This window comes from Mobula birostris, chromosome 1, assembly GCF_030028105.1.
Source record: "Mobula birostris isolate sMobBir1 chromosome 1, sMobBir1.hap1, whole genome shotgun sequence".
Lineage (NCBI taxonomy): Eukaryota > Metazoa > Chordata > Chondrichthyes > Myliobatiformes > Myliobatidae > Mobula > Mobula birostris.
In genome coordinates, this window is record NC_092370.1 from 129,035,591 (window position 1) to 129,055,604 (window position 20,014).

General features: G+C 39.9%; 1 protein-coding gene across 13 annotated transcripts in view; it reads left to right on the forward strand.

Moving 5' to 3' along the window:
- The window catches only part of ubr5 (ubiquitin protein ligase E3 component n-recognin 5), a 198,219-nt gene that overhangs the window by 69,444 nt on the left and 108,761 nt on the right, over window positions 1–20,014 (forward strand). For 8 of the 13 annotated variants that reach the window (XM_072262022.1, XM_072262030.1, XM_072262040.1 and 5 more), the window contains 6 exons: window positions 1,125–1,234; window positions 2,325–2,437; window positions 3,503–3,646; window positions 5,032–5,190; window positions 10,285–10,396; window positions 13,615–13,769. In XM_072262022.1, coding sequence (XP_072118123.1) covers window positions 1,125–1,234; window positions 2,325–2,437; window positions 3,503–3,646; window positions 5,032–5,190; window positions 10,285–10,396; window positions 13,615–13,769 — 793 coding nt within the window. The remainder of the gene's footprint in view (window positions 1–1,124; window positions 1,235–2,324; window positions 2,438–3,502; window positions 3,647–5,031; window positions 5,191–10,284; window positions 10,397–13,614; window positions 13,770–20,014) is intronic. The other 5 variants (XM_072262096.1, XM_072262103.1, XM_072262112.1 and 2 more) reach the window with 1 other exon arrangement.

Genomic DNA, 20,014 nt, shown 5'->3' on the forward strand with positions numbered 1-20,014 from the left:
AGCAGGAAACAGTGGTCAAGTGGAGTTGAATTTTGACTGGAGGGGAATTATACAGTTGAGTTCCACAGGCTCTGACTAAGATGTTAATCACTTGTGCATACTGAAGACAATATCCAGATTTGCAGTTGACATACATCTTAGCAGTTTGTAGCACAGAACAAGTTATAAACTGGGAAACAGAAACAAGCTGGTGGAATGGGTAGAGTGATGACAGACAATATTGAATGGTGAGAAATGCAAAATTTTATATTTGGTAAGGGAATGCAAAGCAGCAGTACAGCAAGCTCAATTCTAAAAGGGAGTCATAAACCAAACTACCATAAGTGTATATAAGCAAGGTTCATTGCAAGTACAGGGCAGATTAAGACAATGGCTATAAAACCTCCTAGATTCTGAGCTTTGTATATAGGTTAAGATACAAGAACAAGTAAATTGCAGTGAGCCTTTTATAAAACATAGGTTTGGCCTGAGCTGGGGTATTTTTGTTTAGTTCTGTGCTAGAAAAATGTGAAGTGTAAAGGATAGAGAGAAATTTAACCAACTAAATCATTCTGGAGATGAAAGATTTTTAATGTGGATGGACTGGAGGAGGAGGGGTTGCTCTCCTTGGAATAGAAGAGGTTATTGAGGTGATCACAAAAAGGACATCTCTGAAAACCAGTCCCATTGGCAACAGGGTCAAAAAACATGACAATTAAAATAGTCATTTTCAAAAGTAACAGCAGAAGAAACCTGTATACTGCAATTGGTTTGGGTTTGGATTGCATTCCAATTGATCCATTCTATTATAATATATAATAGCTGGGTGTTGGACTGAGATGAAACAGTATTGTGGGATTTTTAGTGGGGAATGTTGGGTGGTGCCATGCAGTGGATCTATCTGGATAGCTCCTGTATGAAACCAGAGAAACATCTGGCTGAATATCCTCTTTTTTTTGCTGTAGCTATTACGTAGAATTCTTTGAGAAGCAAAACAGGAAATAAACATTTTAAATAATTTACTTAGTATATTCCCCTTATTGGCTGATTTACAATATTCAGAGCAACTCTGCCTTTTGGTATAATTCTGAGGTGAAATATTCTGCACCTTTGTTCCCTGAAATGCTGCCATTTTTCTGGTATAGGACAGAAAGCAAACAAGAGCCAGTGAAGACTGAAATGGGGCCGCCACCATCACCTGCTTCCACTTGCAGTGATGCATCCTCCATTGCTAGTAGTGCATCACTGCCTTATAGTAAGTATTCTGAGATTGTGTACTCTTTATTTTGAAGTTTTTCATAGTCTTTATTTTGAAGTTGTTAAGATGATCAACACAGAATTAACTGGACTGGTATTTCGAAGAGTTGCCACTTGCGTAATGAGCTGGATGTTTTCCTGTGCTCTTTAGTTTGATTCTCAGAGTCAAAGATTTATTATCTTGTAGGCATTCACAGTAGATACAAAGCATACAATGGAATCAATGAAAAACTACACACAAAGACCGACAAGCAACCAGTGTGCAAAAGAAGACAAACTGCAATTTTTTAGAAAAATAATAAATAACATTGAGAACATGGGTTATAGTGTCTTTGTCTTTGAAAGTGAATCCATAGGTTGTGGAATCAGTTCAGTGTTAAGGTTAGAGAACTTACCCACACTGGTACAGGAGACTGAACTTTCCAAAAATTAGTGGTGTTGGACCAAAGGCCAATGGTTTTAGTGAGATGAGAGTGTGGTCTAAATAGAGGGGCATCCTTGATGGATGCTGCTTTCTTGTGGCAGCACTTCTTGTAGATATGCTCAATGGTGGGGAGGGCTTTTACTGTGGTGGACTTGGTTCTATCTACTACTTTTTGTAGGCTTTCCTTTCCTGGGCGTTGGTGTTTTCCATGTTCGGCCACGATGCAACCAAACAGGATACTCTTCACTGTATATCTATTGAAGTTTGTTAGAGTTTTAGATGACATGCCGAATCTGTGGAAATCTCTGGGAAGATAGAGGTGCTCCTTTGTAATGGTATTTACATGCTGGTCCTAAGAGAGATCCTTTGAAATGATAGCACCAAGGAATTTAAAGTTCTGACCCACTTCACCTTCTGTCCCCTAATGAGGACTGGCTCATGGACCTTTGGTTTCCTCCTGTAGTCAATGATCAGTTCCTTGGTTTTGCTGACATTGAGTGGTTGTTATGGTACTGTTCAACCAGATTTTCATATGCTTATACTGTCTCATACTGTCATATGCGTATTACTGTTAATACTAAAGAAACTAAACAAGATTAATTCTAATTAATTTAATTCTATTTGGTTCTGTTTGGATTCTGGCTTACCTGTTTTTCTAATTCAGAGCGCAGGCGTTCCACTCCAGCTCCTAAAGAAGAGGAAAAAGTGAATGAGGAGCAATGGCCACTTAGAGAAGTAGTATTTGTTGAAGATGTTAAAAATGTGCCAGTGGGGAAGGTATGCAACCAAGCGGTGTTATGTATATACTAACTAGTGAATTCAGTGAAATGTGACTATGCTCTATTCTGGTTAAGGAAAATTTCTTCAAATGTATAACTTTTTTAAAAAAAGGGAAATTGTTTCTTTGATGAAATGGACTTTTATTTGCTCTTGCATAGAAATGTGCATTGGCATATTACCAACTAAACAATTCTTGTAATAGGGGAGCAAATTTTGCTGTTATGGTATTTATGCTCATGGCTTATGCATTACTTCTAATTTAAGAAGCATCTTTCATTCAGTAGAAATAGGCATTTCCTGCCATCAAGAGTGAGTTCAGTTCTTGAGATTTCCCTATAGCGCCCCTCACTTCACAAAGATAATTTAAATTTGTACTGCAGTGAACTATCTTGGAAGCAAGGCCAGTTTTTTAAAAAAGCATAATAGAGATATTATAATTTTTAAGCCACGCAAGGATTATGAAGCTGAAGAATCTAGCATTTTAATGTTATTACTTGCAAACTGTTGTAGCTTTATGTCAAATATCATCTTGCTGTATTAGAGTAATTAAAATTTTCTGGAAATATTTTAATTGAGATTTTTGACTTTTTTTGTGGGCGAGATCTTGCTCTAGATTTGTTAGATTTTTCGATCTACTCTTTTAGTTCCAGTTTTGGACCATAAGTGATTGAAAATAATATAGCAAGGTGATGGGTAGGAATAACAGGGAAACTTGATGAGAGAGATTAGGGACTGTTGGGAAAAGTGCCTTTTAGAAATTGATGGTACAGGAATGGGATTCATATTTTGAATTATTCCCACTCTGACCAGAGGCCTTGTTTTACACAGTATATATCAGAAAATATCACTAATCCTAGTTTTCTATGGCAAGTCAAGCAGATAGGGTAACTTGCTATATTTGCATTTACTTAGTCTTTAAATAGAACAACATAAATGGCACTAATCGGGAGCTTTCACTTGGATTACCCTGTTGTTAACTTATGTGAATAATAAAGGTTTTTGCTTCTTAAGTTGAATTTTATTATTGCAATGTTTGTCTGTAAAATTCACTTGATTTTCAAGGTATTGAAAGTGGATGGTGCTTATGTTGCTGTGAAATTCCCTGGAACTTCTAGCAATGTCAGTAATCAGAGCTGTGCTAGTGCAGATGCTGATCCAACTTCTCTGCTGCAAGACTGTAGGCTGCTTCGAATTGATGAACTGCAAGTAAGCATTTTTAGATATTTTGTAAAATAATTAAGTTTATGTTGAACAGTTGAATTACAGAATTATTATTATTGTACAAAGACAGGTGAGAGTTATTTGAAATTGGCTCAATTTCAAACATTAAACAGCAACTATGGTTTTTAAAGCTCAGTGTGATGACTTCCAATTAGAATTTTCTAAATTCAGTCATCAACAATTAAATAAGTCCAATTAAAATTAGTTGGTCTTAAATAAACATTGGGCTTTTTTTTGGCAGCGGGATCGTTGGGGGCGGGTGTCATTGTGGTGGTGATTCTTGTGGAGATTATTAGGGCTGAGACATCACACAACCAAATAAGTTAATTTTTCTTTAGAAATAGATTGAGGCTTTCACCTATTCTTTGTGTCTTTCTTTACTCCTTACCCTCTTCAGCCCATTATCATAAAGTGCTTGTGCTATTAAAGTTGTTGTTCACCATATTTGCACTTGTTTGTCATCAATGGACTTCTCATCTGCATGGCCTAGTGCTAAGTTTTTGGTTTGAAAATATGCCAGTTGTTTACCTGATGAGGAACTTGCACCTTTTAAAAATAAAAAAAACATCTTGCATTATATTGTGAAAGATAGCGAATGTTTATTAATTTTGTAATCTCAAACTCATTTCTGCTTAGTTTATTTGAATAAAATTGGTATAAACAGTTTTATGTCTCGGTTTATTCCAATGGTAAGTGTAACAGTGCATTGCATAGCTTTATCGATTCCATTTGAAAGAAAACTTGCACTTCTAAGCCATAAAGACAAAACATTCTGCAGATGCTGGAAACCCAAAGCAACACACACGAAACACTGGAGGAACTCCGCAGGTTCTTCCAGCATTTGAATGTGTGACTTCTAAGCCATGTCTCTTTCCTCATTAAATGAGAAATTACTTTCTAATACTAAATCAGATGATAAATTAAAAACCTATCTGTCTGTTGCATTTTTGGATCAAAATTTAAGCTTGTAAATCATCTCACAAAATTGAATACGAAGTATTAGGTCAAATTAGTTGGGGCATGTGCCTGACTTTTAACTGAGCCTTGTGGTACAAGAAAGGGGGTGGATAACCACATTTCAGGTTTTCATTCACTTAGCGTGGCATATGATTTTGGTTCTAAATCTGCCAAGTGGATTTTTCATGTGATTCAACTGGTCATTAGCACCAGGTTCAAGTCCTTGTATTAATTGGGCATCAAGGTTTGTTGAGCACTAACTGAGCTGTATATAGCAGTAACATGTCAAGATGTTCAACAAATTTAAAGTCATCACCACACCAGGTTTGGTTTTATTTTCCTAGCAATTATTGCTAGCACTTAGAAAATCTTGAGCCTTTGTGTCAATTAGAGTGTTTTTGTTTTACTCCCAGCACTATTATTGGTACCAATGGGTTCTCCAATGGGAATCCTCCTTATCTAACGTGTTTGGAAAACGAGGACCAGCGGAAGGCTGCCAACCAGGTCAGACTGCACGTGAGGTATTCTGTGCCCACCCAGCAGTACCCTCACACCCGAATCTGCAGACAGAGGTGACTAGACCTTGCTTTGGCAGATAATTAGTGCATGTGGTGGCTCCTTTTTCCATAAGAAACTGGAATACCCGATCCATTAGCTTCTTTGACATGTTGATACTTGCCTGTCTGTAATACTAGATCAATGCTTTAGAAGTAGTCTAATCACAGTATGTCATACTTTCTGTTGTACTTGAAAGAAGGCATGCTAGGATGATTTTAGTCAGCAGACCACACCCTTCTGTCATATTAGGGTTCATTGCATCAATATGGCAAAAGAACCCGAGATAGCACAGAACGAGATGTAGAAGTGCACCATCTATTTGGTCACTTGAAGCTACTGTACCTTGCAAGTAGAAAGTCGCACAGTTGGTGCCAGTCTTAGTGGGCATTTGTTACCACTTTGAGGATATTGCAGTCTGCAATGTAGGAGGATCACACTAAAGTAGGGGAGAAAATGCACTTTTGTGGCCCACGTTAAGCAACGTGGAATGTGATTACGCTCTGAACTGATTCGCTATTTGCTTGCAGACATGCCCGTTTCCATTTAGGCATAGTAAATGTCAGAATGCTTTGCGCCACTTTTGGGTCTTGCAGGTGCTCTATTCTTTGACTTCTGTGAGGTTTTATAATTTCACTTGTACTGTTGTCTTCTGATACCACTGGGTTTTGCATCCTGCAGCTGGAACTGATCAGTTCTTTAACTATAAAGTTTGAGTGGTGGGTGCATATTGATAACTGGTGGGAGTTTCACTAGTCTCTGAAGTTTTAAATCATTTACACTGGTAAATGATGTATCTTACTCTGATCTTTAAAAGTGACAACATAGAAATAGGCCATCTGGCAATTAATTCTGTGCTGATTTAATCTACACAAGTCACCCAGTCTAATACTATTCACATTCTTGAACAGTATATTTTATGCAACATTAGATAAACCTTTATGGCCTCCTACTGAGAAGTGCAAATTTGTATAATCCTTTGCACAGAATCCTTTCCTGTTGCCTTTAACAATACCATGTTACTACTTCACTGTAAGCAAGAAATTTCTCTTTATTATTCCTTTAAGAACTTTATCTGTCAGCTGTCATGACTGCAGCCTTTCAATAACGCCCCTCTGTACAACCACGGCCTCCTGCTCCTGAGAAATACACTATAATCATTCCTTTGCTTTCAGGTGGTGTGCAAAGCTAAGGTCTAAGGTGTTTAACATGGAGAACAATGTATTTCATTGGCTTTTTATGACTTGCATTGTTCCTGTTGTCACACCTTAATGAACTGGCATCTGAGGCAAAATTTACTCTTTTAAATGCAAACACGAGGAAATACCTTGCCGAAGCATAGCGACAGCTCGCTGATACCTCCTCTTATTTACCCCTCGATCATGACCCCACCAAGGAGCACCAGGCCATTGTCTCCAACATCAACACGAACCTTATCAGCTCTGGGGATCTCCCATCCACTGCCACCAACCTCATAGTTCCCACACCCCACACTTCCCGTTTCTACCTCCTACCCAAGATCCAAAAACCTGCCTGTCCAGGTAGACCCATTGTGTCAGCTTTCTCCTGCCCCACCGAACTCATTTCTGCATACCTCGACACTGTTTTATCCCCCCCCTTGTTTAATCCCGTCTCACCTATGTTCGTGACACTTCTCATGCTCAGGATTTTTTCAATGATTTTAAGTTCCCTGGCCCCCATCGCCTTATTTTCACCATGGATGTCCAGTCCCTATATACCTCCATCCCCCACCAGGAAGGTCTCAAAGCTCTCTGCTTCTTTTTGGATTTCAGACCTAACCAGTTCCCCTCTACTACCACTCTCCTCTCTCTAGCGGAATTAATCCTTACTCTTAATAATTTCTGCTTTGGCTCCTGCCACTTCCTTCAAACTAAAGATGTAGCTATGGGTCCCAACTATGCCTGCCTTTTTGTTGGCTTTGTGGAACAGTCCATGTTCCAAGCCTATACTGGCATCCGTCCCCCACTTTTCCTTTGCTACATTGACGACTGCATTGGCGCTGCTTCCTGCGTGCACGCTGAGCTCGTTGACTTCATTAACTTTGCCTCCAACTTTCACCCTGCCCTCAAATTTACCTGGTCCATTTCCGACACCTCCTTCCCCTTTCTTGATTTTTCTGTCTCTATCTCTGGAGTCAGCATATCTATTGATGTCTACTATAAGCCTATGGACTCTCACAGCTACCTGGGCTATTCCTCTTCCCACCTCGTCTCTTCAAAAATGTCATCCCCTTCTTGCAAATCCTCCGTCTCTGCCGCATCTGCTCTCAGGATGAGGCCTTTCATTCCAGGACGAAGGAGATGTCTTCCTTTTTTAAAGAAAGGGGCTTCCTTTCCTCTACGATCAACTCTGCTCTCAAACGCATCTCCCCCATTTCATGCACATCTGCTCTCACCCCATCCTCCCACCAACCCACTAGGGATAGGGTTCCCCTTGTCCTCACCTACCACCCCATCATCCAACATATAATTCTCTGTAACTTCCGCCACCTCCAACAGGATCCCACCACCAAGCACATCTTTCCCTCTTCCCCCCCCTTCTGCTTTCCGCAGGGATCACTGCCTGTGTGATTCGCTTGTCCATTTGTCGTCTTCCCCCCCACCATCCTTTCCCACCGATCTCCCTCCCAGCACTTATCCTTGTAAGCGGAACAAGTGCTACACATGCCCTTACACTTCCTCCCTCACCACCATTCAGGGCTTCAGACAGTCCTTCCAGGTGAGGCGACACTTCACCTGTGAGTCAGTTGGTGTGATATACTGTGTCTGGTGCTGCCGGTGTGGCCTTCTATATATTGGTGAGACCCGACGCAGACTGGGGGAGACCATTTCGCTGAACACCTACGCTCCATCCGCCAGAGAAAGCAGGATTGCTCAGTGGCCATCCATTTTAATTCCACATCCCATTCCCATTCTGCTATGTCTATCCACGGCCTCCTTTGCTGTCAAGATGAAACCACACTCAGGTTGGAGGAACAGCACCTTATATTCCGTTTGAGTAGCCTCCAACCTGATGGTATGAACATTGACTTTTCTAACTTCCGTCAATGCCCCTCCTCCCTTCTTACCCCGTCCCTCATTTATTTATTTATTATTTTTTCCCTTTTTTCCTCTCTTTTCCCCCCTCTTTCTGTCCTTCTCACAATAACTCCTTGCCTGCTCTCCATCTTCCTCAGGTGCTCCCCTCCCCCTTTCTTTCTCCCTAGGCCTCCTGTCCCATGATCCTCTCCCTTCTCCAGCCTTGTATCCCTTCTGCCAATCAACTTTCCAGCTCTTAGCTCTATCCCTCCCCCTCCTGTCTTCTCCTATCATTTCAGATCTCCCCCTCCCCCTCCCACTTTCAAATCACTTACTATCTCTTCTTTCAGTTAGTCCTGATGAAGGATCTCGGCCGGAAACGTCGACTGTGCTTCTTCCTATGGATGCTGTCTGGCCTGCTGCGTTCCACCAGCATTTTGTGTGTGTTGCTTTACTCTTTAAGGCTTTTTCTTGTAGACCTTTCAAGTGGGTTTCTGCTGAAAACTTCCTATCCCTCAGAACCCTGTCCCCATTGCATTATCTATTTGTTAACTTGCCTGCAATTTATCGTTGACTTCATGATTATTTATGAAGCTCTCACTGAGTAACATTAAATAATATTCCCTTCATTTATGAACTGCAGGTTGTTGTGTTGCAAATGGATTACTGAAGTAGCTTTAACACAAAAGTTTTGCTGTGGATCTCTGAATTGATCCTTGTAGTTCAAAGAATTTTCATATGCACTTTGCTTTTTGTCTGCCAGGCTCTTCTTTCTGTCTAACCTTATGTTCCCTTTTTCGTTCAAAGAATCTTCTATTTCAGCTATAGTCTCTTCTAGAAATGCATACCTAATGGCCTTAAAGAGTTCCTGTTTTGCCAAGTGTTTTACTAATTGTATCCTTTTTTGTATTCACACAGTTTTCCTCAAATAAACCAACTAACTGAAGTAATTTCCTAGCTTTTCTCCCCATTTTCACCCATCCTTTTGAAATGTGTTCACATTTCCAGTTTTGTAAAGTTTTCTTTAAGAATTTTATAAGTGCTGAATTTGTGCATCCTCTAATTGTTTCAGGCTTTCCTTCAAGCCCTCATAACAGACAGTTTAGACTAACTCTTCTATCTTTAATCTACAAATGGTGGTTTACATTTGCTTTTGAGCCTGATGTCTCTTGCTAAAGACTTTGGGGGATGGTGGGGAGTGCAGTTCCTCACCTAGACTTTATACATTGCAGTTTACCCTTTTAAGTTTTCATAAGTTTTTTAATTCCCCGAAGAACTTGATAATGGCCCATCTTTTCTGAACTCTTTTGTAAGTTTTCCCTGCACTATTGTCACCTTTGTCAGTGATCTTGTTATAGTTTATTTTATGGATATTGTGATGTGATTTTATAAACTGCCAGACTGAAATTGCCTAGTTGGACCCTTGCGCATTTAAGTGATCAGACCACATGGTGGATTTGAGCTGGCATCTTCTAGCTTTTGTAACCTCTGGGTAAGTTTATTGGTGGAAAGATCTGGGTTTCTCCTTGGTCATTTCAGTGTACAGTTTCAAGCTATTCAGTCATCCTCCGTTATTGCACAGGAGGAGGACAGGTGCCTTCCACTAAGGATAAATGACATAATTCACTCTGTTTTCCCACCTCTTCCCAATTTGTGTCTCCCTCAACCAATTTAGCATGGAATAGTTTCCAACTTCTGTTTCCTTTCTCTAATATCTATATGGTTTTCTATTGTTCCGTTGCCATCTTCTGTTTGTCATTTACAGCATCATCTACACACCTGTCTTGAAGTGCCACTCCATTTGTGCACCATGCTCTATCTCTGCAATCATTTGTTTTACGTTGGTAATGTTCAGTTTCTTTGGACTCCTTGTGTTGAAAGTAGTGAACACTATCACAAATTTTCTAAGTGGACTTGGTGTAGTTGTTGTAGTATACTTCAGAAGAGTTGTAAACTATTGATGTGAAACATTTTGCATATGCGTTTACTGTAACTGAAAGCTTTTTGTTGAGTTACTCGTATTTGAAATGCTGATTATGATTTATATTTTGGTGCTTCTCTGTCTTGCTTCAGGTGGTGAAAACGGGTGGAACACCAAAGATTCCAGACTGTTTCCAACGCACACCTAAAAAGCTTACTATTCCAGACAAAGCAGAGATCCTTGCAGTGAATGTGGATTCAAAAGGTTAGTTCAGATGCTGTACTCCATATATTTATAATAAGACCACTGCAGTGCATTTGCAGATTTTTATTGAAACAGGGTGATAATATAATAATAACTGAGCTTTCACTTCTAGCCATAATCAGGTCTTTTAAACATGGTCAGGTTGCTCACAAATCCAACAAGGTCATAGGGTAATCATAACAGACTTTAATTTTCACAAGCTATGCATGAAAAAGTAGTAATTGCTGTGGAAGGTGAATGTCTTGAGTTAATGAGATATTTTCATCAGCTGATTTAGGAAAACTCGACTCAAGGACATTCTATTTGCACAGTGCTTCATTTAAGATGGAATAGTTTCCAGCTTGTGTTTCCTTTCTCTAATATCTATACAGTATTCTATTGTTCCGTTGCCATCTTGTCTTTTTCATTTATGGTTCATAATGGTTGGAAGTAATTTGGTTCAGTCTTAAACTTAGGGTCTTAATTTAAACAAAGACAATTGCTAAGTTATGAGATGTGTTGGCTTTGCTTCATTGGAACTATTAAGATAAGTTATTTTAATAGATGAGCAATAGTAGTATCTGAAAAATGAGTACATAGCTTACAAAAATAGATATACTTTAGAAACAAAATTCCAGCAGAAAGAGTGGTCTGTAATATTGTAAAAGAGAAGTTAAGTGTGTTAGTCCCAATGTATAAAGGTTAATTTGCCAAAATTAACAGTCTAAAGATTAGAGAAAATGTCAGAATTCAGCAAAGGCAAGTACTATGGTATTGGCAAGGAGCTGAAGAGCCCTAATGTAATCTGATGAATGCGTATAAAACAGGCTGTAAATGCTTCAGTGGATTTGCAAAAAAAAAGCATGGAGGAAAACCACCTGGGAAGAATGTGAAAGAAATTGGTATTATTGCTTGGAAAAATATTGGGGAAATTAATGGGAATGAAATCTAATAACTTTGGGGTTTTATCACCTGGATTCCACCACTGACAGCTGTACATGTTGTCAAACAGTAAATCCAGTCTTTCAAAGTTCATTTTAGAAAATGGTAATACGACACAAAATAACTTCAACCATGCAAAAGTGGGACAATAATGAAATGAAAATAAACTTAATTTTAAAGAATATTTAAGATATTTTGAGTGTTTGATGTGGATTAATTGGTCAATCCCTCTATATTGACATCTACAGAAATTGAATTAACCTTTTGAGGATGAAAGTGGTTGGCAGGATCACCTAAAGGGCTGATATGAAAATGCATAGAAAATGTTTTAAAATATATTATCTTTATCCTAATGCTATAAAGCAAAATCATTATTTTGTAGCAATACTATTTAGTTTTTTTTTATGTGTATAAATAAACTAGAGTTTCTTGATTATTTACTGATCAGTTGTTCAAACTGCATTGATTCCCTCCCTGTGCTTCCAAAAACTAGAATCTTAAAATTTCCTTCCTGAGGAAAAGTAATCAAGGTTTCCGAACAATGTTTACCAATCCTTGCTGGAAAATATGCTCATTAGAGAGAATAGCTCTTTTTTTAAACACAAGGTTTTGAATCTTAACCTTGCAGTAGTCTATAGATTGAGCTGACCCCAATCACTTAATGATGCTTTTTCTCAGGAGCAAGTAGTACCAATTGATGCCAAGGCTTGTCTACAAAGCAAAGGTACTCGCCTTCGCTGAATTCTGTGGTAATGGCTCACAAAGCAAATTTTGAAGCCATTTATTTGCTTTTTGAAAGTTTGCATGTATCTGAAACTTTTAAAACCAGTCATCTGATTTAAAGAATGTAAAATAAAGCTTACCTTTAACGACTGGAAGAGAGATAAGGATTAGCTTTATTTGTCACATCTGTGTATTTCACTTATACACAGTGAAATGCATTTGCATTGATTAAGTATGGATGGTGTCAGCCCACAGGTGTCGCCATGCTTTCGAATGCCAACATAGCATGACTATAACTTACTAACCCTAACTATATGTCTTTGAAATGTGGGAGAAAATTGGAGCACCCAGAGGAAGCCCATACTGTCACGGGGAGAACATGCAAACTCCTTACAGAGGTTGGAATGGAACTCTGATCAGTAATTGCTAGTACTGTAAAGCAATTGTGCTAATTGCCATGCTACTGTGCTAACCTAGTGATGGAAATTAGGTAAAGAAAAATAAGCGAACCACTGCACCTTTAACTCGGTTAGTAACTGCGTTCTGTTACTTGTCAAATTCAGAGCCTCTTTGCAACCAGCATCTAGCCACACAAGTCAGTATATTTGTGATATATGTAGAGCCAGAGTAGGAAGTGAGATATGCAAGGGCCTAGCTTCCAATTTGTCTCCGATAAGTATGTTTAAGCAAGCACATAGGAGTCAAATAACCTAATCTGAGAGGAGGATGTTATCACTGGCTCTGTACTGAATTACCAGTTGGATTGGGTACATTCCAGTCCATTAAGTTCCATGTTTTCTCATTTACTTCTTTTTTGCTTTTACCCTGGCTTTGTGTTGAGGATTTTTTTGAAATACTGTCTCTTGTACTTTTGTGGGTAGTGTTCAGTCCTTTTATAAGGTTTTCCCTCTATGGAAGCTTTGATTTTCTTGGTTAGTCTGATTATTGTTGCTTAACCTGAATGTTTTACATTAGAAGTTGTTTTTAATATATATTTACTGTTGTAATTACTACTTTGAGAGTGTGTAGGTTTACCCTACCAGATAAGCCTTTATTCACTACGGTCTATTTATTTCTGAACTCTTTTTGTATGTATGTTTAAATTTGGGATTTCTTTGTTCCCACAAACTTTATAGCAGGTTATTGGTAAAGAAAATCAAACTACAGATCTGCAGAAGTATTGTGATTTGGCTTTATAAATGGAAAGCTTGGAAGATCAATATTTTTTCATCACAGTGCCATCAAACTTGAGTCTTTACTCAAAAGGATGGATCTGTTTTCCAACCAAAATTACAGGAATTGAAAATACTTCTCATTTCTTCCTCTCCAAAGTAAAAATGCCTACTCTATATTTAGTGATGCCATATTTGAAATAGCATAATTTTTGATAGGTTATTTGAACATTTCCTCAGGGATGCTGACCCCTTAATAAAACTGATGAAAATGAAAGCAAAGCTTATTGAGCAAACCTAAGCCTCCAATAATAGACCTGGTTATTGATCTAGTTATGACTAAAATCTCACAATGTGATTTGCTTAATCATATATGTATTTTATTAAATCTTTGGCTACTAGGTGTTCATACTGTGCTGAAGACTGGGAGCTGGGTACGCTATTGCATCTTTGATCTAGCGACGGGTAAAGCTGAGCAGGAGCATAATTTCCCCACGAGCAGTGTTGCTTTCCTTGGTCAGAATGAACGCAATGTAGAAATCTATACAGCTGGACAGGTATGTACTATTTTAATTGTCTCTCTATGGATTTTCATCTGGTATCAATATTATCTAAATTCATGATTGTGACTGGAGTCAGTAGAGCCAGATGTTGGGAGTGGATTTCGATGCTCTTTCTTATCCATGTTTGATGCAAGTGGCTGAGGATCAGTTACTTCCACAAGTATCTTATCACAAAATCAACTATTAGCTATTAGGGGTAAAATAGATGCAGCAGGCACCTACGTGCCAAATCTCCAATCAGCAATAACAAATGAGATGCAGTTGGCACAGATAATCAAATAATCCTACAGTACCTCAGGTGAGCAAGTTGCATTGTATTTCTTAATTAAAATGTTTTCCTGGTCCCACACACACGGACTCCCCTGGGTATTAGTCTTGTGCACAGGCTCTGTCTGGGATAGTTGTCCTATGTTCATAAACTGTTGGGTCCCACAAAAACTGATTTTGGTCACTCCATGTTTGTCTACATTAGAATATATTTTCCATAACTCTGCTAGTCATTGCCCATTAATTTCTCTTCGTAATACAGTCTTAAGGTTTTTTTGAGAACTGAACAACTTAATTTACTCAAACTTGGCAAATCAAAGTTTGCCCTCTATTTTGCAATTAAAGAAAATACATCCTTCATGGGGGACATGATATCCTCAAAGTTTTGTTATAACACGGGGCAGTATATACAGGGTGGGCTGTAATAAGGAGTTAATTTTCATCTCCCACAACCCCCTTTCCCTCCAAGAACTTAGTTTTGTTTCTTTCCTTTTCATGTCAATGGGGGAGGTGTGTTAAATCATGTTGGTCAAACCAGAATAATTGAGCTTGAGGAATGTTAATCTTTTCCTAGCCCTTTTAAAATGTTCCTTTTACATTTTTAACTCCTGGCCAGTGCAGAGTATTTGGATTGTATACAGTGTGCAGATTTTTTTTAAAATGCAAAACTGGACTGGAACAGACGCATAGCCAGGTCAAGTGGAGTTCAATGTGTCCTTATGTTCAACTTAATCTGCACTAGGTGAAGACTTCACTAATTATTTAATAATATTTAATTAGTATCTTAATACTAATGACAACCCTTGGATTAAAATGTGTAAAATTTGTAAGAATTTTGTAATTAGAATCATATCCAGGTTTCCAGTTGGTTACGTAATGTTGATTTTGAAGGCCCTCAGTTTGAAAATTTTGCCTGAACATTTACATGGTCCCAGTTTTCAGTGTGTAGTGTTGTGATGTATTATTTTACATGTGAAGGTTGAAAATATAAATAGAATTTTGACTATATTTGGTGTACGGTTAACTTGAAACTTCAAGACATGAGGCTTCTATCTTTGGTTATTTATATGGTAATGTTTCATTTTTTACTTACCTGCTTCAGTATATCAGTGCCCCCAACCAGCAATTGCTCCCATATTGACTATTTCAAAGGTTTCAGAGGTACATTTAATGTCGGAGAAATGTATACAATATACATCCTGAAATGTTTTTACTGCTCAACAATCCACAAAAACAGAGGTGCCCCCAAAGAATGAATGACAGTTAAATGTTTAGAACCCCAAAGCCCCCCAGCTGCCCCTCCCGTGATAAAACAGCAGCAAAGCAACAATCCCCCCCACCAGCAAAAAAAAAGCATCAGCACCCCTCACTGAGCACTCAAGTGTGCAGCAAGACATCAACAAAAATACAGAACACGAAAGACTACTCGTATTCGACATACCACAGGCTCTCTGCAACTTGCTGATTTACAATGTTAAAAGTCCGTTACGTCGCCTTTTCTGAGCTCTGTGCCCAAAGAACTCGGGTCTCTGGGCACACAGCCAAAGATCTTCAGTCTCCCACGACACCCCGGATTCCTGCAGACACCGACCTTCGGTCCGTCCATCTCCAGAGCCAAGAGATCCTGGAACTCCGAAAGCGAGCTAATCTCTTAGGCTGCATCCTTGGCACATCAGTATGTTGACAGGCCAACACAGTATGTTGACAGACTGACTAGGGGGAATGCCATACTAGATCTAGTATTAGGTAATGAACTGGGTCAGGTCACAGATCTCTCAGTGGGTGAACATCTGGGGGACAGTGACCACCGCTCCCTGGCCTTTAGCATTATCATGGAAAAGGATAGAATCAGAGAGGACAGGAAAATTTTTAATTGGGGAAGGGCAAATAATGAGGCTATAAGGCTAGAACTTGCAAGTGTGAATTGGGATGATTTTTTGCAGTGAAATGTACTATGGACATGTGGTCGATGTTTAGGGATCTCTTGCAGAATGTTAGGGATAAATTTGTCCCGGTGAGGACGATAAAGAATGGTAGGGTGAAGGAACCATGGGTGACAAGTGAGGTGGAAAATCTAGTCAGGTGGAAGAAGGCAGCATACATGAGGTTTAGGAAGCAAGGATCAGATGGGTCTACTGAGGAATATAGGATAGCAAGAAAGGAGCTTAAGAAGGGGCTGAGGAGAGCAAGAAGGGGGCATGAGAAGGCTTTGGTGAGTAGGGTAAAGGAAAACTCCAAGGCATTCTTCAATTATGTGAAGAACAAAAGGATGACAGGAGTGAAGGTAGGACCGATTAGAGATAAAGGTGGGAAGATGTGCCTGGAGGCTGTGGAAGTGAGCGAGGTCCTCAATGAATACTTCTCTTCAGTATTCACCAATGAGAGGGAACTTGATGATGGTGAGGACAATATGAGTGAGGTTGATGTTCCGGAGCTTGTTGATATTAAGGGAGAGGAGGTGTTGGAGTTGTTAAAATACATTAGGTTGGGCCTGATGGAATATTCTCCAGGCTGCTCCACGAGCCGAGGGAAGAGATTGCTGAGCCTCTGGCGAGGATCTGTATGTCCTCGTTGTCCACGGGAATGGTACCCGAGCATTGTAGGGAGGCGAATGTTGTCCCCTTGTTCAAAAAAGGTAGTAGGGATAGTCCGGGTAATTATAGACCAGTGAGCCTTACGTATGTGGTAGGAAAGCTGTTGGAAAAGATTCTTAGAGATAGGATCTATGGGCATTTAGAGAATTATGGTCTGATCAGGGACAGTCAGCATGGCTTTGTGAAGGGCAGATCATGTCTAACAAGCCTGATAGAGTTCTTTGAGGAGGTGACCAGGCATATAAACGAGGATAGTGCAGTGGATGTGATCGACATGGATTTTAGTAAGGCATTTGACAAGGTTCCACACGGTAGGCTTATTCAGAAGGTCAGAAAGCATGGGATCCAGGGAAGTTTGGCCAGGTGGATTCAGAATTGACTTGCCTGCAGAAGGCAGAGAGTCGTGGTGGAGGGAGTAAATTCAGGTTGGAGGGTTGTGACTAGTGGTGTCCCACAAGGATCTGTTCTGGGACCTCTACTTTTTGTGATTTTTATTAACGACCTGGATGTGGGGGTAGAAGGGTGGGTTGGCAAGTTTGCAGATGACACAAAGGTGGGTTGTGTTGTGGATAGTGTAGAGGATTGTCGAAGATTGCAGAGAGACACTAATAGGATGCAGAAGTGGGCTGAGAAGTGGCAGATGGAGTTCAACCCGGAGAAGTGTGAGGTGGTACACTTTGGAAAGACAAATTCCAAGGCAGAGTACAAAGTAAATGGCAGGATACTTGGTAGTGTGGAGGAGCAGAGGGATCTGGGGGTATATGTCCACAGATCCCTGAAAGTTGCCTCACAGGTAGATAGGGTAGTTAAGGAAGCTTATGGAGTGTTAGCTTTCATAAGTCGAGGGATAGAGTTTAAGAGTCGCGAAGTAATGATGCAGCTCTATAAAACTCTGGTTAGGCCACACTTGGAGTACTGTGTCCTGTTCTGGTTGCCTCACTATAGGAAAGATGTGGAAGCATTGGAAAGGGTACAAAGGAGATTTACCAGGATGCTCCCTAGTTTAGAGAGTATGCATTATGATCAGAGATTAAGGGAGCTAGGTAAACACAAAATAATCTGCAGATGCTGGGGTCAAAGCAACACTCACAACATGCTGGAGGAACTCAGCAGGTCGGGCAGCATCTGTGGAAAAGATCGGTCGACGTTTCGGGCCGAAACCCTTCGTTAGGACTGTAGAGGGAAGGGGCAGAGGCCCTATAAAGAACGTGGGGGGAGGGTGGGAAGGAGAAGGCTGGTAGGTTCCAGGTGAAAAACCAGTAAGGGGAAAGATAAAGGGGTGGGGGAGGGGAGGCAGGGAGGTGATAGGCAGAAAAGGTGAAGAAAGAATAGGGGAAAACACAGTGGGTAGTAGAAGGAGGCGGAACCAGGAGGGAGCTGGGGGAGGGGGTAGAGTGAAATAAGGATAGAGGAAGGGAGGGGGAGGGAATTACCGGAAGTTGGAGAATTCTATGTTCATACCAAGGGGCTGGAGACTACCTAGACGGTATATGAGGAGTTGCTCCTCCAACCTGAGTTTAGCCTCATCATGGCAGTAGAGGAGGCCATGTATGGACTTATCTGAATGGGAGTGGGAAGCAGAGTTGAAGTGGGTGGCTACTGGGAGATCCTGTCTGTTTTGGCGGATGGAGCGGAGGTGCTCGACGAAACGGTCCCCCAGTCTGCGTCGGGTTTCACCGATGTAGAGGAGGCCGCACCGGGAGCACTGGGTGCCATTTGTAACATCCAAATCGTTGTCCATGTTCTACTCTGAACCAAGCTGTGTAGAGCTATGATGTTTGTGTTGGCAAGCTTAACATTGCAGTAAATCATGCCCCTTCCTATGTCATTTCCTCTGCTCACAATGTCACTTAGTGCACTTCCCTCTTACTTTCCCTCATTGGCATATGTGCTTTAAACTATCTAGATTATAGGCTCCTTGGCTGAATATCTTTGCTTCTTCCTTTTAAGGTGATTTTTAAGCATAAGCGTTGTGAGCACATACTTGATGATGTGCCTTCCTGTTTCTTTTCCCTCAGTGTTCATATTTGCCATGTTTTAAGGGAGTAGCATTTTCACTATAGTTGCCATACAAATGCACCCTGTCATGTATACGTACAGTACACTACTCCATTTGGCATGTCATCAGTAGCTTTGACAAACTTCTATAGGTGCACACTGGAGAGTATCCTGAATGGTTGCATCACAGCCTGGTATCGAAACACTAATGCCCAGGAATGGAAAAGTCAAGTGCATACAGCCAAGTCCATTGAGCAGATTTACAAGGAGCATTGCCACAAGAAACCATCATCCATCATCAAGCACCCTTGCCATTTAGGCTATATTCCCTTCCGGCTACTACCATTGGGCAAGGGTACAAGAGCCTTGGGTTCAGAAGTTAGTACCCTACAACCATTAAGCTCCTCAACCAGCCTAAATAACTTCACTCACCTCAACTCTGAACATACTCCACAACCTACAGAGTCACTTTCAAAGACTCTCCAACTCATGTTCTCAGTATTTATTTTTTTATTTGCACAATTTGTCATCTTTTGTGCATTGGTTGTTTATCAATCTTTTTTTATATAGTTCATAAATTCTATTGTATTTCTTTATTTTTCTGTAAATACCTGCTAAATCTTCAGGTAGAATATGGTGACATACGCATACTTCGATAATAAATATGTGGACTTGGTTTTTTTGTGTGGTTTATAACCTTGTATTAAGAAGGCATTCTGAAGGTATCCCACAGTAATTGATTTCCTCATGTACATTCATTAGTGTCCCAATTAATCATGTAAGAGGTGAAGATTTTTTAAATGGTCAAAATAATATTTAAATTCACTTTAGATTTTCTGGAATTGGGGCTAATGCTGGGTAATGACTGAATTGAGACGTTGATACGATTATTTATTTAGAGGTGCGATGCGGAATTGGCCCTTCTGGCACTTTGAGATGCACCACCCAGCAATCCCCAATTTAACCCTAGCCTAATCACAGTATAATTTACAATGTCCAATTAACCTACTAACTGGTACATCTTTGGATTGTGGAAGGAAATTGGAGGACCCGAAGTAAACCTATCAGTTGCATGGGGGAGTACATACAGACTCCATACGGACGACGAATTGAACTCTGAGCTCCAACGCCCTGAGCTGTAAAACCGTTATGCTAACCACTACACTGTGTTTTAAGCAAAGATGTGATTTTGACAAAGTTCATAGACACTGCACCTATTTTGGCAGTTAATGAAACTAAATTATTTTATTAACTGCCTAATATTTGTATGTATTAAAGCTGAAGTTCATTTTTTTTAGAAATATAGGTTTTGTAGAGAAATGTATTCTGCATTAAGATTAAGTTGAATTGAATTTAAATTGTGTGTTTGCTTTTGTTCTT